Source organism: Trachemys scripta, chromosome 14, assembly GCF_013100865.1.
Source record: "Trachemys scripta elegans isolate TJP31775 chromosome 14, CAS_Tse_1.0, whole genome shotgun sequence".
NCBI classification, from domain to species: domain Eukaryota; kingdom Metazoa; phylum Chordata; order Testudines; family Emydidae; genus Trachemys; species Trachemys scripta.
This window is the reverse complement of record NC_048311.1, coordinates 2,056,760-2,077,634: the sequence shown is the minus strand read 5'-3', so window position 1 is coordinate 2,077,634 and position 20,875 is coordinate 2,056,760. Positions and strand designations below refer to the sequence as shown.

The following is a 20,875-nucleotide window of genomic DNA, read 5'->3' as shown; positions in this document are numbered from 1 at the left end:
TGGCCGGGAGAGCGGGTCCGGGGTCTGGCCGCGCTCCGGCCGGCGCTCCATGGCTCCATGGCTCATTGCATTAGGGCCAACATTTCCACCAGTGACTAGAGATTTGGGGTATCTCCATTTTTTGGCACTCAACTTGAGACAAGCTTAGTGTTAGCAGTTCATAATGTGGGCTCAGATCCCTTCCTCTCTTATGGAAAAAAGAACCTTGGGAAATGACACAGGTACAAGAGTTTTCTCCAGAGCTTTTTGCCAGGAAGACAGGCTTCCCCAATCTCCATCCCTGTCGCATCTGTGAATAGATTCAGGCTGCCTCAAGTTGAGCACCCAAAACTAACAATGTCTTTGGGAACGTCATGCCCAAATTCCTGCTAAGACCCTTATATACATACACCAAGACTCAGGAGCGAGGTATATAAATACTGAGTTTTATTGACTGCATCTGTGGCCCCACAAAAGTGACTAGACTTCTTGGCTGAGACTTTCACTATTGCCCTAGGGATTCCAGTCCACAGTTCCCATGAATTTTAAAGGGGCTTGGGTAATCCAATCCAATAGGTGGCTTGAAAAACCTTAGCCCACCCAAAGTTAAAATATGTCCTGATTTTACCAGGATAGTCCCAGTTTCTCATACATTGTCCCAGTATCATCCCAGTTTGTCTTCTGATGTCCCAGTGTCTTTTTTGATTATTATTATTATTATTATTTATTATTAAGGACAGCAGAAACACGCTGGTTTCATTTCGTCCATCAACTCATTTGGGTTAAGGTTTTCAAAACCCCATAAATTATTTGTCTACCTGTTTCCCATTACAATTACTTTGTATTGGGTGTCCATATCCTCAAACGTCTCAGCTTTGCTCAGTGTTTTTACAACTTCAGAATGTTTGTTCAAGACGTGTTATTTCACCAAGTAGAATTTGCCCTGTGTTTAGCAGAAGCAGTTAAAATAGAACAAGCTCTGAGTGTTTGAAGTGAGTGAAGAGTGAAGAGAAAAATGATCACAGACACAATAAACGTTTTTATTTTACCCCGGTGAAAGTTAGTACCTAGCATTGGTTAGAAAATGGAATTTCCAGCCTGTGGGAAATTCTGGTATTTCAACATTTCTTTTCATAATGAATTAAGACAAAAAATCAAAGTAATAAATATGTTGATGCAATAAAAAGTTCTGAAAAATGTGATATGAAACTGTCAAAAAGAAAAATGTCTATGTATTGAGTCAAAACAAAATGTTTTGACATTACAAAAAGATTTTTTTTTCATTTGTAAATATTGTTTTGAAACAAAAATTTTCAGTTCAAAAAGTTGACCGAAAGTGAAAGACTATTTTTTTCTTGAAATGATGTGTGACGGGTTGGATCACAGAAACCCTCTTGGGACTGCCATCTGATGTGTTGAGACTACCTTTGAGCCTGTTTTCCCTTCCAGCTTGGGACTCCAGAACCTTGCCTTGTTTCAGCCAGACACGCTTGCCTGCTGAAAACACACCCAGGTCTGAACCACGCCACCTAAAAGCTGAAAACAGCTTAAGAAGTGTTCCTGTCTCCAACACTCAGATGCCCAGCTCCCAATGGAGTCCAAACCCCAAATAAATCTGTTTTACCCTGTATAAAGCTTATACAGGATAAACCCATAAATTGTTCACCCTCTATAACACTGACAGAAGATATGCACAGCTGTTTGCCCCCTCCCAGGTATTAATACATACTCTTGGTTAATTAATAAGTAAAAAGTGATTTTATTAAATACAAAAAGTAGGATTTAAGTGGTTCCAAGTAATAAAAGACAGAACAAAGTGAACTACAAAGCAAAATAAAATAAAACATGCAAGTCTATGCCTAATAAAGTAAGAAAACTGAATACAGACAAAATCTCACCTTCAGAGATGTTTCAATAAGCTTCTATCACAGACTGGATGCCTTCCTAATCTAGGCACAATCCTTTCCCCTGGTATAGCCCTTGTTCCAGCTCAGGTGGTAGCTAGGGGATTTCTCATGATTGCAGACCTCTTTGTTCTGTTCCACCCCATTATATAGCTTTGGCACAAGGGGGGAATCTTTTGTCTCTCTGAGTTCACATCCCTCCTTCTAAATGGGAAAGCACAGGGTTAAAGATGCATTCCAGTTCAGGTGAGACTCCAAGCCCTCATTCTTCCCAGCCTGACTCAGAGGAAGGCCTGTAAGCAGACAGAGTCATCCACAGTAAATTGTCCTGGTTGATGGGAGCCATCAAGATTCCAAATCACGATTAATGGCCCACACTTTGCATAACTATGATAGGACCTCAGAGTTATATTTTATATTTCTTGTTTCAGGTACAAGAGTGATACATTTATACAAATAGGATCACCACACTCAGTAGATTATAATCTTTGTAATGTTTGGTTTCAAAGTAGCAATGTATCTTTGTAATGATACCTTACAAGAGACCATTTGCATGAAGTATATCCCAGTAACATTATATTTACACTCATTAGCATATTTTCATAAAACCATATAGAGTGCAATGTCACATGATGAATCAAACTTTATTTTTTGTTTTGATTCCCTGACAAGAATTAAAACAAAAATATCCACAATTGACATTTTACCATGGATAATTTTAATGAAACCATATTTTTCAATGACAAAATTTGGGACACGAAACATTTTAACAGCTCTATTAAACACACTTGTCCATTGTTGGTTTATAAATTCATTCAGCCACTAAGGCTGGCGATTTTCAAAGGAATCGAAGGAGTTTGGCTAAAAACAGGGCAGGGCTGAGGCCCAAAGGGCATCCCCAGGGGTTTGCAGAAATAAATATGTATTTGTAGCACAGACATGTGATCTACAATAGCTAAGAGCCCAGTAGTACCAGAACCTCAGCTGGCCTGTAATAGCCTACCTGAGGGTCTGATGGAATTCACGAAGGAAGGAATCACCATTAAAAGGGCTGGGAATGAATGGCTTGACCCCTTTCACTTTAACCATCAGGGAATACTTGACATAGGAACAGGCCCACCCCTTCCTTTGTCTAACTTTAATCAATGCCTCTGACTTTCTTTTCTAATCAGCCGCGATGGGACTGCCACTTAGACCGGTATTTCCCAGCAGCTTTTCCATTCTAATGGCCCTCGATGGGACACATTAAAATAACGAGTAACTTTGTTTCTGCCACTGGCCTATAATTCCTTGAGAGGTCAGTGTAACAGGATACATCTGTGGGAAGTTAGATGCTCTTGTCAGCAGAAGATGGAAGGTGAAGGTTTGTCTGGGAGTTTCAGAGTCCTAAGTGTCTCAGGCACCACATGTGACTTCCAGTCGGAATCAGAAGACTTTGGATCTAAGGGTATGTCTACACTACGAAATTAATTCGAATTTATAGAAGCCGGTTTTATAGAAATCGGTTGTATACAGCCGATTGTGTGTGTCCCCACATAAAATGCTCTAAGTGCTCTAGTCGGCAGACCGCGTCCACAGTACTCAGGCTAGCGTCGACTTCCGGAGCATTGCAGTATGGGTAGCTATCCCACAGCTATCCCACAGTTCCCGCAGTCTCCGCCGCCCATTGGAATTCTGGGTTGAGATCCCAATGCCCGGATGATGCAAAACAGTGTCGCGGGAGGTTCTGGGTACATGTCGTCAGGCCCCTCCCCCTCCGTCACAGCAACGGCAGACAATAGATTCACGCCTTTTTACCTGGGTTACCTGTGCAGACAACATACCACAGCAAGCATGGAGCCCACTCAGGTTATGTCATCTGTGTGCCAGCAGACGTGGGACTGCATTGGTACACAGCAGCAGCAGCTAACTGCCTTTTGGCGGTAGACGGTGCAGTAGACTGGTAGCCTTCATCGGCAATCTGGGGGCTGGCAGCTGTGGGGCTGGCAGCTGTGGGGCTGGCAGCCATAGGGCTGCATTGCACCAGCCCCTTGCCTTTTGGCAGTAGATGGTGTATTACGACTGGTAACCGTCCTATTACAAGTTGGGTCATCGCACATTAGCAGAATCTTCCCTGAGCAGCAGATTATGCAATAGGCCTGAAGGCCATCGTAATACACTAACTGCCAAGCGCACAGTATTTGCTGCCAAGCACCCAGAAAGATGTCGAGGGCTATCAGTCACGCTGCACCGTCGTCTTAAGATGTAAAAAATAGATTTGCTTTGTATTCATTTGCTTCCCCCTCCCTCCGTCAAATCAACGGCCTCCTAAACCCAGGGTTTTCAGTTTAATCTTTGGGGGGACCATTCTGTGTCTCAGTTGTTTGTGTTTCTCCCTGATGCACAGCCACCGTTCTTGATTTTAATTCCCTGTACCTGTACGCCATGTCGTCACTCGGCCCGCCCTCCCTCCTTCCCCTGGTCCGTCAGATACTAGTTTCGCGCCTTTTTTCAGACCAGGCGCCATAGCTAGCACTGGGATCATGGAGCCCGCTCAGATCACCGCAGCAATTATGAGCACTATGAACACCACGCGCATTGTCCTGGAGTATATGCAGAGCCAGGACATGCCAAGGCGAAACTCAGACCAGCCGAGGAGGCGATTGCAGCGCGGTGAAGAGAGTGATGAGGAAATTGACATGGACATAGACCTCTCACAAGGCACAGGCCCCAGCAATGTGGAAATCATGGTGTCACTGGGGCAGGTTCATGGCGTGGAACGCCGATTCTGGGCCCGGGAAAAAAGTACAGACTGGTGGGACCTCATCGTGCTGCAGGTGTGGGATGATTCCCAGTGGCTGCAAAACTTTCGTATGCGTAAGGGCACTTTCATGGAACTTTGTGACTTGCTTTCCCCTGCCCTGAAGCGCCAGAATACCAGGATGAGGGCAGCCCTCACAGTTGAGAAGCGAGTGGCGATAGCCCTGTGGAAGCTTGCAACGCCAGACAGCTACCGGTCAGTCGGGAATCAATTTGGAGTGGCCAAATCTACGGAGGGGGCTGCTGTGATCCAAGTTGCCAGGGCAATGAAAGACCTGGTGATATCAAGGGTAGTGACTCTGGGCAACGTGCAGGCAATAGTGGATGGTTTTGCTGAAATGGGATTCCCAAACTGTGGTGGGGCCATAGACGGAACCCATATCCCTATCTTGGCACCGGAGCACCAAGCCACCGACTACATAAACCGCAAGGGGTAATTTTCAATGCTGCTGCAAGCCCTGGTGGATCACAAGGGACGTTTCACCAACATCAACGTGGGATGGCCGGGAAAGGTACATGATGCTCGCACCTTCAGGAACTCTGGTCTGTTTCGAAAGCTGGAGGAAGGGACTTTCTTCCCGGACCAGAAAGTAACCGTTGGGGATGTTGAAATACCTATCGTGATCCTTGGGGACCCAGCCTACCCCTTAATGCCATGGCTCATGAAGCCGTACACAGGCAGCCTGGACAGTAGTCAGGACCTGTTCAACTATAGGCTGAGCAAGTGCTGAATGCTGGTGGAATGTGCATTTGGACGTTTAAAAGCGCGCTAGCGCAGCTTACTGACTCACTCAGACCTCAGCGAAAAGAATATCCCCATTGTTATTGCTGCTTGCTGTGCGCTCCACAATATCTGTGAGAGTAAGGGGGAGACATTAATGGCGGGGTGGGAGGTTGAGGCAACTCGCCTGGCCGCTGATTACACGCAGCCAGACACCAGGGCGGTTAGAGGAGCACAGCAGGGCACGGTGCGCATCAGAGAAGCTTTGAAAACGAGTTTTGTGACTGGCCAGGCTACTGTGTGAAACTTCTGTTTGTTTCTCCTTGATGAACCCTCCAACCCCCCCCCACCCCGACCCGGTTCACTCTATTTCCCTGTAAACCAACCACCCCACCCCACCTTCCCCTCCCCACTTCGAGCACTGCTTGCAGAGGCAATAAAGTCATTGTTGTTTCACATTCATGCATTCTTTATTAATTCCTCACAGAAGTAGGGGGATAATTGCCAAGGTAGCCTGGGATGGGTGGGGGAGGAGGGATGGAAAAGGACACGCTGCATTTTAAAACTTTAACTCTTATTGAAGGCCAGCCTTCTGATGCTTGGGCGATCATCTGGGGTGGAGTGACTGGGTGGCCGGAGGCCCCCCCACCGTGTTCTTGGGTGTCTGGGTGAGGAGGCTATGGAACTTGGGGAGGAGGGCTGTTGGTTAAACAGGGGCTGTAGCGGCGGTCTCTGCTCCTGCTGCCTTTCCTGCAGCTCAACCATACGCTGGAGCATATCAGTTTGATGCTCCAGCAGACGGAGCATTGACTCTTGCCGTCTGTCTGCAAGCTGACGCCACCTATCATCTTCAGCCCGCCACTTGCTCTTTTCATCCCGCCATTCAGCCAGCCACCTCTCCTCTCGTTCATATTGTGCTTTTCTCATGTCTGACATTGACTGCCTCCACGCATTCTGCTGTGCTCTATCAGCGTGGGAGGACATCTGGAGCTCCGTGAACATATCGTCCCGCGTCCTCCGTTTTCTCTTTCTAATGTTCATTAGCCTCTGCAAAGGAGAAACATTTGCAGCTGGTGGAGGAGAAGGGAGAGGTGGTTAAAAAAGACACATTTTAGAGAACAATGGGTACACGGTCATTACAAGGTCACATTTTTCCTCTGCCTTCCGGTTTGGTATGAGAGATCACTCACGCAGTGCCCCAGGCAACATATTTCGGCTTGCAGGCAGCCATGGTAAGCCACAGTCTTTTGGCTTTTTTAAGCTTCTTAACATGCGGGAAAGGTTTCAAACAGCAGCGCATTTCCCATATCAAGGATGAATTGGGTTGGCCATTTAAAATGGGTTTTCAATGTAAAAGGAGGGGCTGCGGTTTCCGGGTTAACATGCGGCACAAACCCAAGTAAACCACCCCCCCACACACACACACACGATTCTCTGGGATGATCACTTCACCCCTCCCCCCACCGCGTGGTTAACAGCGCGGAACATTTCTGTTCAGAAGAGCAGGAACGGGCACCTCTGAATGTCCCCCTTAATAAAATCACCCCATTTCAACCAGGTGATCGTGAATGATATCACTCTCCTGAGGATAACAAAGAGAGATAAGGAATGGATATTGTCTGCATGCCAGCAAACACCGGGACCATACGCTGCCATGCTTTGTTATGCAATGATTCCAGACTACGTGCTACTGGCCTGGCGTGGTAAAGTGTCCTACCATGGCGGACGGGATAAGGCAGCCCTCCCCAGAAACCTTTTGCAAAGGCTTTGGGAGTACATGAAGGAGAGCTTTCTGGAGATGTCCCTGGAGGATTTCCGTTCCATCCCCATACACGTTAACAGACTTTTCCAGTAGATGTATTGGCCGTGATTGCCAGGGCAAATTAATCATTAAACACGCTTGCTTTTAAACCATGTGTAATATTTACAAATATTTACAAAGGTACACTCACCAGAGGTCTCCTGTGTGCCCTGAGGGTCTTGGGTGAGTTCGGGGGTTACTGGTTCCAGGTCCAGGGTCACAAACATATCCTGGCTGTTGGGGAAACCGGTTTCTCCGCTTCCTTGCTTCTGTGAGCTACCTACAGTACCTCCATCCTCATCTTCCTCGTTCCCCGAACCGTCTTCCCTGTGTGTTTCTCCATTGACGGAGTCATAGCACACGTTTGGGGTAGTGGAGGCTGCACCCCCTAGAATGGCATGCAGCTCCGCGTAGTAGCGGCAAGTTTGCGGCTCTGCCCCAGACCTTCCATTTGCTTCTCTGGCTTTGTGGTAAGCTTGCCGTAGCTCCTTAACTTTCACATGGCACTGCTGTGTGTCCCTGTTTTGGCCCCGGTCGTTCATGGCCTTGGAGACCTTTTCTAATACTTTGCCATTTCTTTTACTGCTATGGAGTTCAGCTAGCACTGATTCATCTCCCCATATGGCGAGCAGATCCCGTACCTCCCGTTCGGTCCATGCTGGAGCTCTTTTACGATCCTGGGACTCCATCACGGTTACCTGTGCTGATGAGCTCTGCGTGGTCACCTGTGCTCTCCACGCTGGGCAAACAGGAAATGAAATTCAAACGTTCCCGGGTCTTTTCCTGTCTACCTGGTCAGTGCATCTGAGTTGAGAGTGCTGTCCAGAGCGGTCACAATGAAGCACAGTGGGATAGCTCCCGGAGGCCAATAACGTCGAATTCTGTCCACACTACCCCAATTCCGACCCACAAAGGCCGATTTTATCGCTAATCCCCTCGTCGAAGGTGGTGTAAAGAAACCGGTTTAAAGGGCCCTTTAAGTCGAAAGAAAGGGCTTCGTTGTGTGGACGTCTCCAGGCTTAATTTGATTTAACTCTGCTAAAGTCGACCTAAACCCGTAGTGTAGACCAGGCCTAAATGGATTAAGCTAATTCAGATAAAGCACTTTTATTCTGGAATAAGAGCATCCATACAGGGAGTTAATCAGGAATAGCTATTCCAGAATAACTCCCCATCTAAGGGTACATCTACACTACAGCGGGGAGTCGATTTAAGATACGCAAATTCAGCTACGTGAATAGCATAGCTGAATTCGACGTATTGCAGCCGACTTACCCCGTTGTGAGGACGGCGGCAAAATCGACTTCTGCCGCTTTTTGTCGGCGGCGCTTACTACCACCTCCGCTGGTGGAGTTAGAGCGCCGATTCGGGGATCGATTGTCGCGTCCCAACGGGACGCGATAAATCGATCCCCGAGAGGTCGATTTCTACCCGCCGATTCAGGCGGGTAGTATAGACCAGACCTAAGGGTATGTCTATACTACCCGCCAATCTGGAAGGTAGTGTTTGATGTATCAGGGATTGATTTATCACGTCTTGTCTAGACGTGATAAATCGATCCCCGAACACACTCCCTGTTGACTCCGGAACTCCAACTCCGCAAGAGGAGTAAGCGGAGTCGACATGGGAGCTGCCGTGGTTGACTCGCCGCCGTGAGGACGGCCAGGTAAGTCGAACTAAGATACTTCGACTTCAGCTACGTGAATAGCATAGCTGAAGTTGCGTATCTTAGTTCGAACTCCCACACCAGTGTAGCCCAGGCCTAAGCAAGGCCTTATTCCCTTCAGCCCATTTTTGAAAGTCCCTGGTTTAGGGCTTATTGCAATGTAAATTTTACTTATTTCTTTGAAGTTCTGAAAATTGATACTTAAAACTTCTTCTGCCAACTAAGGAAGTTGAATTTTACTCTCTCTCTCTGTGCCCAGTTCTAGTCTAATTTATACCACTGAATAACTGTGGAGTTATTCCATTGAAGTCAATGGAGGTTCTCTAGTTTTAACCGAATGCAAGTGAGTGGTCTCTCTGACTTGAATTCTGTGTAATTAGTTCTTTATCTCTTTTCTGGTCTGTGAGTATTATACCTTATTATTTTTAATATTTGGTACTAAATTCATCCCCAGTGTCTCTTTTTTAGCTACACTGGATAAACATCAGGATGAATTTGTTCCATTTAGGCTCTGATGCAGCAAAATATTTAATTTAAATGGTATTATTATTAATATTGGTAACACCAGTTATGGATCAGGAATCTATTGCAAGAAGTTCTGTACAAACACAAAACAAAAAGATGGTCCCTGCTTCAGACAGCTTAGAGTCTAATTAAAAGGTTTGCGACAGCTGATGGAGACAGACAGACATGGTAGGACAAGGAAGCAATGAGACAATGCTGGTCAGCATGATGGGCAGTTTTTCCAGCACACCTGCCCCCTGACTACGGTTGAGTATTTTGTAGGTATCATGGCAAAGGGGAGTTTTAAAGAGGGATTTGAAAGAGGTAACTCTGTGGATGTTTACACATGGCTATTCCCATGTAATAGGGCAAATTGGAAGAAAGCAAGAAGGTGCATTACTCAAAAGCTTAAAGGTGGGTTTGTGTTTAAGCACTTTGCTGAACTAGGGCTGACATTTATTCCTTAAAAAAAGCAACTTTAGATACTACTTTTCAAAATAAAATGCAAATAGGACTCCTGACCATAGACAATACTATCTTATACATTGGTTTGGAAATATTTAATTTTTATATATATAATTTTGACTGATAATATTGATGTTTATAATTAAGCATTTTTTTATTTTTATCAGTTTAAATGTTCACAGTTGCAGAAAATTATGGAAGGGTCAGATAATAGTTATTTAATGACAGTACATGTTGAGAGTCAAAAAGTTAAACTTGAGAACTGTGAAAGCACAATGTTTCAACATGACGTGAAGATATACAAAGTCAATATCCTTAAATCAAACACTCGCAAGTTCTCAAGCAGCATTTTTCTTACTTTGTCTAGCTGGAAATGTTGATTGGTGAAGGAAATATTTTTTCATTGGTTTGTGTGTGCATGGTGAAATCAACATTTGCCAATATTTACTGATAAAAATCTAATCCTTCCAAGACTGCTTATAGAGGTAGCAATGGAAAGAGCATTGCATAGGCAAGACAATACCATAACAATGAACTATTAGTTTAGTTTTCCTAAAAGATTGAAGCAGCGATCTGCATTGTGTATAATTCTCATTCAAATGTTGCACGTGAATAAGAAAAAATAACCAGTGTTTTTTTTTAAAAAATATTGAAGTCCTTGTGCTATACTGTCCTCTCTATTATACCAGTTTTATGCCACCATAACTCCACTGATTTTAGTGGGGTTACACCACTGCAAACATGGTACAATGGGATGGACAGTTTTTAGTCTGTCTTTTGTCAGGCATAACTCATCGTGGAGGAAATTCGGATCTCGGGGATGAAGCTAAAATAACTCCAATGACTTCAGCTTTACTCTGGTGCTATTGAGATCCCAGTCTGGTTCAAACAGAGTCTTGCTTCATTAAACACTTATAAGTATCTCAAAATTTGGCTTCTGAATAGGCTTGTTCAGCAATTTATAATGATTGATCAATACATCAGCTGCATCTATTCCAAACCCAATTGTCTTCTCTCACGTACCTTGGAGAAAGGCAAAAATGCTACCCAGAAATAAGGACCTGGAGACAGTACATGGTGTGAACATTCCTCTCATTCACAACATGCATCTGACCCTAAAGCATCTCAAAGGTGGTAAGAAAAATAAGCCACCACACAGCTTTGGCCTCACTCTAGGAGAAGGCAGGCCCTGTGCAGATATTGCAGAGCTGCCACTTTTTCACTAAAGATAGGTAATAATATTGGGTGTGTTCCAAGGGCAATATAAATAAATACTCTCATGTAGGAGAAATTACAGCAGCCCTACACATTCCTCAAATGTCACAGTGATGGATAAAGTTCAGACAGAAGGTTCAAGACAGAGGAGCAACAGATTATGTACGGAAATAAAGAGATAGATCATGCAAGTGCCTCAGCACCAAGAAGCCAGCAGATTTCCGATGGGTTCCCATGTTTCTATTTCAGTGATCAGGAGCTGGTTGTGGGAGGGGTTTGTAGACACCCCCTCCACTCTGTGAATTGCCAATTCTCAGTTCATATTCCCAAGTGTGGGAACTGATGCCTTGGACCACAAAGTGTTTTGTTCTCATTGCCAAACTCAGATCTGGTTCCTTGTTTTGTAACATCACTATACACAGTATACCATCTAAACTCGGACATAAAGGTGTTGTGTTTGTGTGTGAGAGCCAGTGAGTCTGTGTCTATGATTGTTTTTGTGCTGGGTGAAAGAGTGTGTTTGGTGCATTTAGGCTGGTGTGTTAGAGTGAGTGTTTGCATGTTGGATAGAGTACGTGTGCCTGCTTGTGTGAAGTATGAGTGAGAATCGCGGTGTGTGTGTGCATCAGTCTATGGAAGATACTGCATGGATGTTTGTGTGAGTGTTTGCCTGTGTGTTTAAATAGCAACAATTGAACACAATAAAAGTTATCTTCCTCCTTCCTTATTGCTCTTAATCTAGCAAATCAAATTCCCCATGATATGCGGGAGGCAAAATCCAAACAGAGCTGGGCGAATAATAGATTTTTAATTCCACTGGCAATTTTGACAAAACTGGAAAAAAATAATTGTGGGTCAAACTGAAAATGGAATTTTTTTCCAAATTTCAGGTGAATCAAAAAGTCAAAAACAATTTTATATCAGGTTTCATTTTGACAAAATCTAAACTTTTTGTTTCAATGTTGATCATGTTTAAGGTAAAATTAACGAAAAAAATTAAAAGAAAAGTTGTTTTGTACTTGAAAATCAAAATGTTTCATTCCAAAAAGGTCAATTGTTTTACACTTCAACGGACAATGTCACTTTTTTTAACCTCTGCCCAGTGCAAATTTTGTGGTCCATTTTAAGAATGGGCTTAATTTTTCTCTCACACTGATATAAATCCTGATTATTTCAATTGAATCTACTTTAGTGTCAGTGGATTTACTGCAAACTTATATCTGTCTAAACGAGAGCTTTTCTCTGGCAGCTTGGTCAACATGCCCAGTTTTTTTAATTGTTTATTTAGGATGTTTTAACAAGTTTACAAATCCTTGCCATGTAAATATGAGAAGCAAGACAATCATTACAACAGTGAACTTTGGTTTAAAGAGACATCAGACAGGAAAATAGTCACCAGAACTTTCTCTTTAACAGGGTGATACCATAGCACAGAGTGAGGATCATTACAACTCCTATGTCATTTCTTGTGATTTTATTAAAGTGAGTGAAATCTCTATATTCACATATTAACAGACCAGTTATGTCTATCAAATGTTAATATGCAAAGCAACTGAACAGGTGTGCTGGGATTTTTTTTTTTTTTTTTTTTTTTGCAGGTGAATATACTTTGAGAACTGAATGAGAGATAACCAGATAGCTAAGTATCTATCTATCCTCTGTCTATTTTGCTGAACACATAATTGTAGTATTAATTTTTCCATAACCAACCTCCCATATTCTTTTTAATCATTCCTCCATCGTTGGACTATTTTTCTTTTCTCATTGAGAGGTTATTAATAGCTGAGCAGTTACTAGCAGATCAGAGGTTAATTTTTCATTTCCTTTTGTGTGACCATTTCCACCAGGAAGGCCCAGGAGGATCACCAGAAGGTTATTAGATAATAAATATCCAACAATTGGGTCATTTTGTTACAGATTTCTTCCAATACTCTCTAATGACTAGACATGGCCAATGCATCAAATCTCCTCTTTCTTGTACTGTCCTACAGACTGGGGTTGCTGGTCCTCTTTTCCAGATTAATCCACATTCCTCTGCATACCTATTTTTTTAACTGTTCCTCATAGGTCAGGTTATCTAAAACTTTGATTATTTTTGTTGGTCTTATCTGAATTCTCTCCAATCTGTCCACATCTTCCTTAAAGTGTGGCACCCAGAACCGGACACAGTATTCCAGCTGAGGCCTCACCAGTGCCAAGTAGAGTGAGACAATTACCTCCCGTGTCTTACATACAACACTCTTTTTAATACACCCCAAATGATATTAACCTTTTTCACAACTACATCACATTGTTGACTCATATTCAATTTGTGATCCACTCTAGCCCCAAGATCCTTTTCAGCAATGCCACCACCTAGCCAGTGATTCCCCATTTTGTAGTTGTACGTTTGATTTTTCCTTGGTTAGAGAAGAACTTTGCACTTGTCTTTATTGAATTTCCTCTTATTGATTTTAGACCAGTTCTCCAATTTGTCAAGGTCATTTTGAATTCTGATCCTGTCCTCCGGAGTGTTTGCAACCCCTCCCAGCTTGGTTTCATCTGCAAGTTTTATAAGCATATTCTCTCCTCTGTTATCCAAGTCGTTATTGAATAATGGCCTTAAAAATGACATCAGAAAAGAGTTGCAGGTTTTGTTCATAAAACTATGGGTGGATTTTCACCTAGGGGACTGGGATGACCAATTCCCATTAAAACTATTTTGGTGGCCAAATATCTATAGGCGACCTTGAAAATCCCATCACTGGTAATGTTGGCCCCTCCATGAACACAAATACCCTACATTGCCAAGAGAGAAGTAGAGTTGTGTGACTCTGAGGTGTTGCCTAATTCAGCTAAAATCTCCTGGAATTAATTTTAATAGATCTGGTCAAAAAACAGAGGAGATGATCAGGATCATCTTACACTCTTTAAAAAAATAAAATTTTCTTTAAAAAATTCATAGAAATTTAGAATTTATTTTTTAAATCTACCATTTTGTGAGGTTTTTTGAGAATTTCCCCCCCTATTTTTGGTGGAGATGAAATTAGATTAACAGATTCCAAGGCCAGAAGGGACCATAGTGACTGTCTATTCTGACCTCCTGTATAACCCAGCCCATAGAACATCCCCAAAATAATACCTAGAGCAGATCCTTTAGAAAAACATCCAATCTTGGTTTGAAAGTTGTCAGTGATAGAATCTGCAAAATAAGTAATTAATAATAAACTAAGTGAGATATTCAAAGAGGATTAATGGAGCTGGGCACTCCTCTCCTGTTGAAAGTGAATGGGATTTAGACACAAAAATCCAGTTGGTTCCTTTGAGCACTGCAGCCTATCTGGATAATGAGAGCATGCAGTTACTTTGTAGCAGATAAAACTCTATGAGGGGTAGAAACTCACCTTCCTTACGCCATAGACTATTCACTCGCTGATGATGATGATAAGAGTCCGCCATGGACAGGTTATTCGAGAATTGTCCTCTATAGGGCCTCTTAGACTTTCCTCTGAATCAGGTGGTACTGGTCACTGTCAGGGACAGAATACTGGACTGGATGATCCAAAGGTCTGACTCAGTTAGACAGTTCCTATGATCTATAACAAGCAGATGTTGTCAAATAAAATTGCAATGAATGTTGCACCCACATCAACTCAAATGCATTTAATTGAGTTTAATTACTCATTATTAAAGCTGGTCAAAAGTGAAAATTATATTTTTGTGGGAAATGTCAATTTTTTTGTTTTCATAGAAACATCCCATAATATTGCTTTTGGATGGGGGAAGGGCAAAACAATGAAACTGGATACTGAAAAGTGTTTGGTTTTCAATAAACTTCTCTAGTAAAACAGCAAGTTTATGGTAAATATTTTCTAGTTTTGGAAAAAAGATTTCTGATATTGAAAACTTTCCCCCCCAAACCTGAAAAAATATACAAAAAAGTTTTCCATCTCCAGGTTTTCGGGAAAACAAAACCAAAAACAACTTCCCCCCACTGAAAAAAACAAAAACCCATAGAAAAATGAGTTCAAAATGAGTTTTTTCCACACTAAAATTATTTTCAATGACAAGCAATTTTTTTTTTGCCAGAAAGATATTTTTGAGCACCTCCACTCATTATGAATTATACACCAAGTTGTAAGTAGTATCCCAATTGGATGGATGACAAACTGAGGAGTGGAGTGGTGAAGGGACTGAACAAAGACAGGAATAGTTGGGATCAGATCTCAGGACACCTTGGACCTTAGCTTTTAAATAATAATTAATTAATTATCTGATAGTTGCACCTGATATAAGAGGTCCATTTTATTAGGTAAGACACAGTCTCCACCCCAAGGAGCCTACGGTAGAAAAGACAGGGAAAGGGTGGGAGGGGAAAGACAGCCCTAGGGAATGATTTTCCCAAGGTAACACAGCAGGTCAGCGGCAGGGTTAGGAATTGATGTCAGATCTCTGGAGTACAGTCCTGTGTGCCTGCAGTGTTTGCCTCACAATCTTTGCTTTAGACCCTGCTGCCTCGTTGTAACTGTGATTGTTTTAGTTTCTGAAAACTCTTCAGGGAAGTAGAGGGCAAGATAAAATATTGTTGGCTCTGCGCTGTTGAGGGCTCCAGGGAGTGAGTCCCTCAAGCCCGTAGAAAACAGACATGGATAAATCACTTCCCCTCAGCACCAAAGTTTTTGACACACACCTCATCTGCAGACAGCAAGATCTCACTGTATTTCCAGCAGCTCAGCCTCAGTGCGGTGGGGGAACGGCCTCATAATACAGTGATTGGGGCATTACATAGAGAAATAGATCGATAGAGGGGTGTGTATGGGGCTAGAGAGAGAGGGGCAACAAATTGCGGTCTCTAGCTGGAGGAGAAAAGACATCTCAGAGACCGGCATTGTAAGTTTGCTCTTGCAATGAAATATATTTGGGGGTGACAGAGAGGCACTTAAAGGATGAAATTGTAAGTGACATTAGATTTTTTTTCAGAGTTTCACTCTTAGCTCAATTTGAGCATGGGAAACTGAGGCAGTCCAAAGCAGTTATCTTAGGAAAGAGGGGGCAGAATATTCATGCCTCAGTTTCCTTCTCTTGGGAGTGGGGGAATTGATCAAATCGACACACATATTTTTTAGAATGGATTGAAGAGTTTACATTAAAGTTGTCCAAAAATAGTGACAAACACTATCAGCTCATTGTTACTTTTCTCTCTGTATACATTAGTTTGTTGTTACTGCTGTCTGTCTGCTTTTACTTTTCTCTATTAGTTTGTTTTTACTTCTCTATCTACCTGTTAGTTTGTGTTAGTTCTGTGTTGCTCTCTCACTCTCTGAATCTTGTATCTATCTATCAGTTTGTGTCTAGTTCTCAGTTTTTTGTTTCTTCTGTCTATTAAATTGCTGAAAGGGTACTTGTGGGACAGGCACGCCTCATAAGTTGAAGCTGAGTGGTTAGGGCACTTGGCTGGCCTGTGACAGACTCAGGTTCAATCTCTCCCTCTGACTGATGATGAGAAGGGATTTGAATTCCCAATTTACAGGAGGGTGCCTGAGCCGCTAGGCTATGGGTTGTTCTGAAATGAGACTGTCTCAGTCTCTCCCGTTGAAGCTGCTCCACTTTGTATCAAGAATTAAATAGTCATGGGAGCAGGGACTTGAACTTGGCTCTTCCAGACACCAGGTGAGTGCCCCAAGTACCACACTGGAGAATCACTCTCATGCCCCCACCCTGGCCCAATGACTCTCCATTGTCACTCACAAGAGGCGTTCCTGATTGCAAGGAGAGTCACTGGGACAGAAACTGAGTTGCAGTCTGATGTAGTCACTAGATGAGGGGACTGGAAGTCATGACACCTCATTTGTGTTCCCAGCTCTGGAAGGGAGTTGAGTCCAGTGTGTCGAGCAGGGGTCGGCAACCTACGGCACGGGTGCCAAAGGTGGCACGCGAGCCGATTTTTGGTAGCCCGCGGCACTGGCTGAGCCGCTCAACACGCCCCTACTCTGGGGTTCCCGCTGCCGGCTCCTCTCAGCCGGGGTCCCGCTGCCGGTGCAACTCAGCACCCGCTGCCAGCCTGGGGGAAGGAACCCCAGGCTGGCAGTGGGCTGAGACCCCGGCTGGCAGGAGCCAGTGGCGGAAACCCCAGCTCTGACCGCTGGACCCTGGAGAATCACTCTCACGCACCTACCCTGGCCCAATGACTCTCCATTTCACTCGCAACAGTTGTTCATGATGGCAATGGAGTGTCACTGGGACAGAATCTGAGATGCAGTCTGATGTAGTCATTAGAGGAGGGGACTGGGAGTTGAGACACCTCATTTGTGTTCTCAGCTCTGGGAGGGAGTTGAGTCCAGTGTGTAGAGCCAGCTCCAGGAGGGGTATTGGATTTAGTGGGTTAGAGCAGGGAGCGAACTGGGAGTCAGGAATCCTGGGTTCTCTTCCAAGCTCTGGGAGGGTGTTTAGTTGAGTGGTTAGAGGAGCAGGAAGGGAGCCATATTCATGACTCGAGTTTACTGTGTATTTATGGCTCGGTTTGATCACCTCCATGCGAAAAGCTGCTCCCTTTTAGAGCAGTATAAATGGGGAGTAATTCCATGGCATGCAGTGAAATTACCCCACATTCACAGCTTGTCCCTGACAGAAGAATCTGGCCAGACAGACCCCTAATTCCCCTCGGAAAACTGAGGATAGTAACTTTTATACACCGTTATCCAGAGTTCACCCACCTCTGGGCAACAGAGTTATACAAATTTCGCAAAAGCAATTGTTCCAATTTCTCCACTTCATCACCCTGGTGTAAATTATGAGTAACCGCTGTGGAGTCCATTGAGCTGATTCTATTTTCTCTCACCCCAGTGTAAATCAGGAGTAAATCCATTGGAGTCACTGGGGCTGTTTTTCACATTTAGACTTGTGAAGACCCTTCACAAGCTAAGGGTCTGACTCAAGAAAATTAAGGTGGTTTTCACAAAAGGAGAGTTATTTTAATGATCTAATCCTGTCCCTTGCTTTTGTCCCTCTCTCTGCAACCATCACACGATGTCCTGAGAAAGAAAATGTCCAACCGAACCACCGTGACCGTGTTCCTTCTCCTCGGATTCTCTGATGTTCAGGAGCTGCAGATTTTGCACTTTGTGGTGTTTCTTGTGATTTACCTGGTAGCCCTGGTGGGGAATCTTCTGATCTTCATGGCCATAGCCTTTGACCACCACCTTCACACCCCCATGTACTTCTTCCTGATGAATCTGTCCATCATAGACCTTGGCTCCATCTCTGTCACCGTTCCCAAATCCATGGCAAACTCCCTCATGAACACCAAGTCCATTTCCTATGCTGGATGTGTTTCCCAAGTCTTCTTCCTCTTCTTCTTGTTGGGAGCAGGTTTTTTCCTTCTCACCATCATGGCGTACGACCGATATGTCGCCATCTGCCAACCACTGCACTATGAGAGAATGATGAACAGCAGAGCTTGTGTCCAAATGGCAGCTGGTGCCTGGATCAGTGGGATTCTCAACTCTCTACTACACACCGGGAACACGTTTGCATTGAGCTTCTGTGGAAGCAACATGGTGGATCAGTTCTTCTGTGAGATCCCCCAGCTACTCAAGCTCTCCTGCTCTGACTCATATCTGAGTGAAGTTGGGGTTCTTGCCTTTAGTATGTGTTTAGTCTTAGGCTGCTTTGTTTTTATCATTGTGTCATATGTTCAGATCTTCAAATCAGTGCTCAGAATCCCCTCTGAGCAGGGCCGGCATAAAGCCTTCTCCACCTGCCTTCCTCACCTCACTGTGGTCTCCTTGTTTGTTTGCACTGGGGCCATTGCCTACCTGAAACCCACCTCCAGCTCCCCATCTGCTCTGGATCTTGTGGTGGCAGTTCTCTATTCCGTATTGCCACCAATCATGAATCCAATTGTCTACAGCCTGAGGAACAAGGAGATGAAAGCTGCCCTGAGGAGACTGACTGGGTGTAGGTAATTCACCAAGAATAATTTTTTATGTCTTTAGCTAATTAAAGTTTGCTCACATAGTATCTGTTCATTAATGTCAGTTATTTCCATGACCACACAGCATGAACACAAACAGGTCTGATTCTGATCTCAGTTGCACCAATGCAAATCCAGATTAACTCTGTTGATGTCACTGCCGCTGCAGTGATTTATACCAGGAGAAAATCTGGTCCAGTTGTGGAGTTAAATAGGTGTAAAGTGTGTGCGTGAGAGGAATCAGACTTTCATTCTGTGCCAAAACAATATCCGTTACACTGCTTGGCCACATGCACCCATTCCATGGCCACTGAAAACAATGATGGGAGTTGTCTTGATTGTGTGCATAAATCAGGAGTGGCTTTGTTGGAACCAAAGGAGTCAAACTGGTGTAAGACTGGGGTAGGTGAGAAGAGATTTCGGGTAGATCTGCAACACATCAGTGTAGTTCCATTGACTCTGGTGGCGCTAAAGCAATTTTCAGCATCTGTTCCTCTGACCTACTGCCTCCAATGGAGCTGTATATCCATTGCCACAAGCTGGGGACTGGGCCCATTGTCTTATAAACCACCATTTGTGGCCGAACCACTAGAGGGGGACAAGGAGCCAGACTGTGTTAGCCTGGCTCAGGTGTACATTTGGGCATGTGAGAGATGGAGAGACTGGCTAGAAATTACAGGAGGTGTCTAACCGTCAGCGGGGCGATGTTCTGGAGCCACCTCCCAATAGGAGTTCTGGGAGGCAAACGACTGAATTAGTTTGAAGAGCGAGATGGACACTGTGATAGACCCAGGCCAGTTGGGTACAGCAGAATAGCAAAAGGCAGATATACTGGCCACTGGATTAACAGTTTTCTGTTCCCTGACTGACCAGAGCAGGGGCTGCTCCGAGCTAATGAGAACACCTGACTCCAATTAACATTCAAAGAGTCAGGTGAGGGCATTAAGCTAATGTGACCACCTGACTCTAATTAAGGCCCCGCTGATACTATAAAAAGGACTTACTCCAGTCTGGCAGAGGACAGCCAGGGAGCCAGAGGAGAGGAAGTGCGGCTGAAGGGCTGGTTAATGAAGACACCCTCAAGTTAGGTGAGCCCTAAGGTAAGGGTGAAGAAGGGAGAAGCAGGAGAGCTGTGGGGAAGTGGCCCAGGGAAATGTAGCAACTCTGGCAGTGAAAGGTTGGCTGCCAACAGCTGCTACCATTAGGGTCCCTGGGCCGGAACCCGGAGTAGAGGGCGAGCCTGGGTTCCCCCCAACCCACCACTACAGGAAAACCTCCTGGGAGGGGAAGTCAGGCCCCTGTCAGGACAGGAGGCTAAACTGTTCTAAAACAAGCCCTAAGGACAACAGAGACTGTGGGAGTTCTCTCACCAACCTCCTTGCTGGCTTCTGATGAAAAGGGCTCAATAGACTGTAACCCTGGCCCTAGAGAGAGAAGGGCTACGTGGAGGGTCACAGAGAGCCACTGAGGCTAGCATATACTGCCTAGAAGCGCAGGACCCACGGGGACAAGGTCAGAGCTCTGCCACATAGTCATTGTTCTGATATGGGAGAGGATGGTCTACATGGGTACCAATGTTCTGTCCTCTGACTGAGACTCCTGGCACTTTGTTCTGAAGTCTACATTTAGCCTTAACATTTCAACCTGTAACCAGTAGAGGAAGGGGATATTCTGAATATTTATGGTATTAATTCATGAGATTTGATTAACTTTTAATGCTATGTTCTTCCAATTCAATTGCCCAGCTTGGTTTTTTTGTTCCTAGACTCAACCCATGGCAGACACAGATTGGAGAAACCAAACGACCATCGCAGAATTTATCCTCCTGGAATTCGGGGATCTCCCTGACCTTCAAATTCTTCTTTTTCTA

General features: G+C 44.2%; 1 protein-coding gene across 1 annotated transcript; it reads left to right on the top strand.

Moving 5' to 3' along the window:
* Window positions 1-18,076: 18,076 nt before the first annotated feature.
* Window positions 18,077-18,997, top strand: LOC117887389 (olfactory receptor 14A16-like). Its single transcript, XM_034789964.1, has one exon. It carries the CDS (start codon window positions 18,077-18,079, stop codon window positions 18,995-18,997), a length of 921 nt encoding a protein of 306 aa, XP_034645855.1.
* The last annotated feature ends 1,878 nt before the right edge of the window (window positions 18,998-20,875 follow it).

Excerpts from the sequence above, each read along its gene's own strand:
- LOC117887389 (XM_034789964.1), top strand. The coding sequence starts at position 18,077 with ATGTCCAACCGAACCACCGTGACCGTGTTCCTTCTCCTCGGATTCTCT.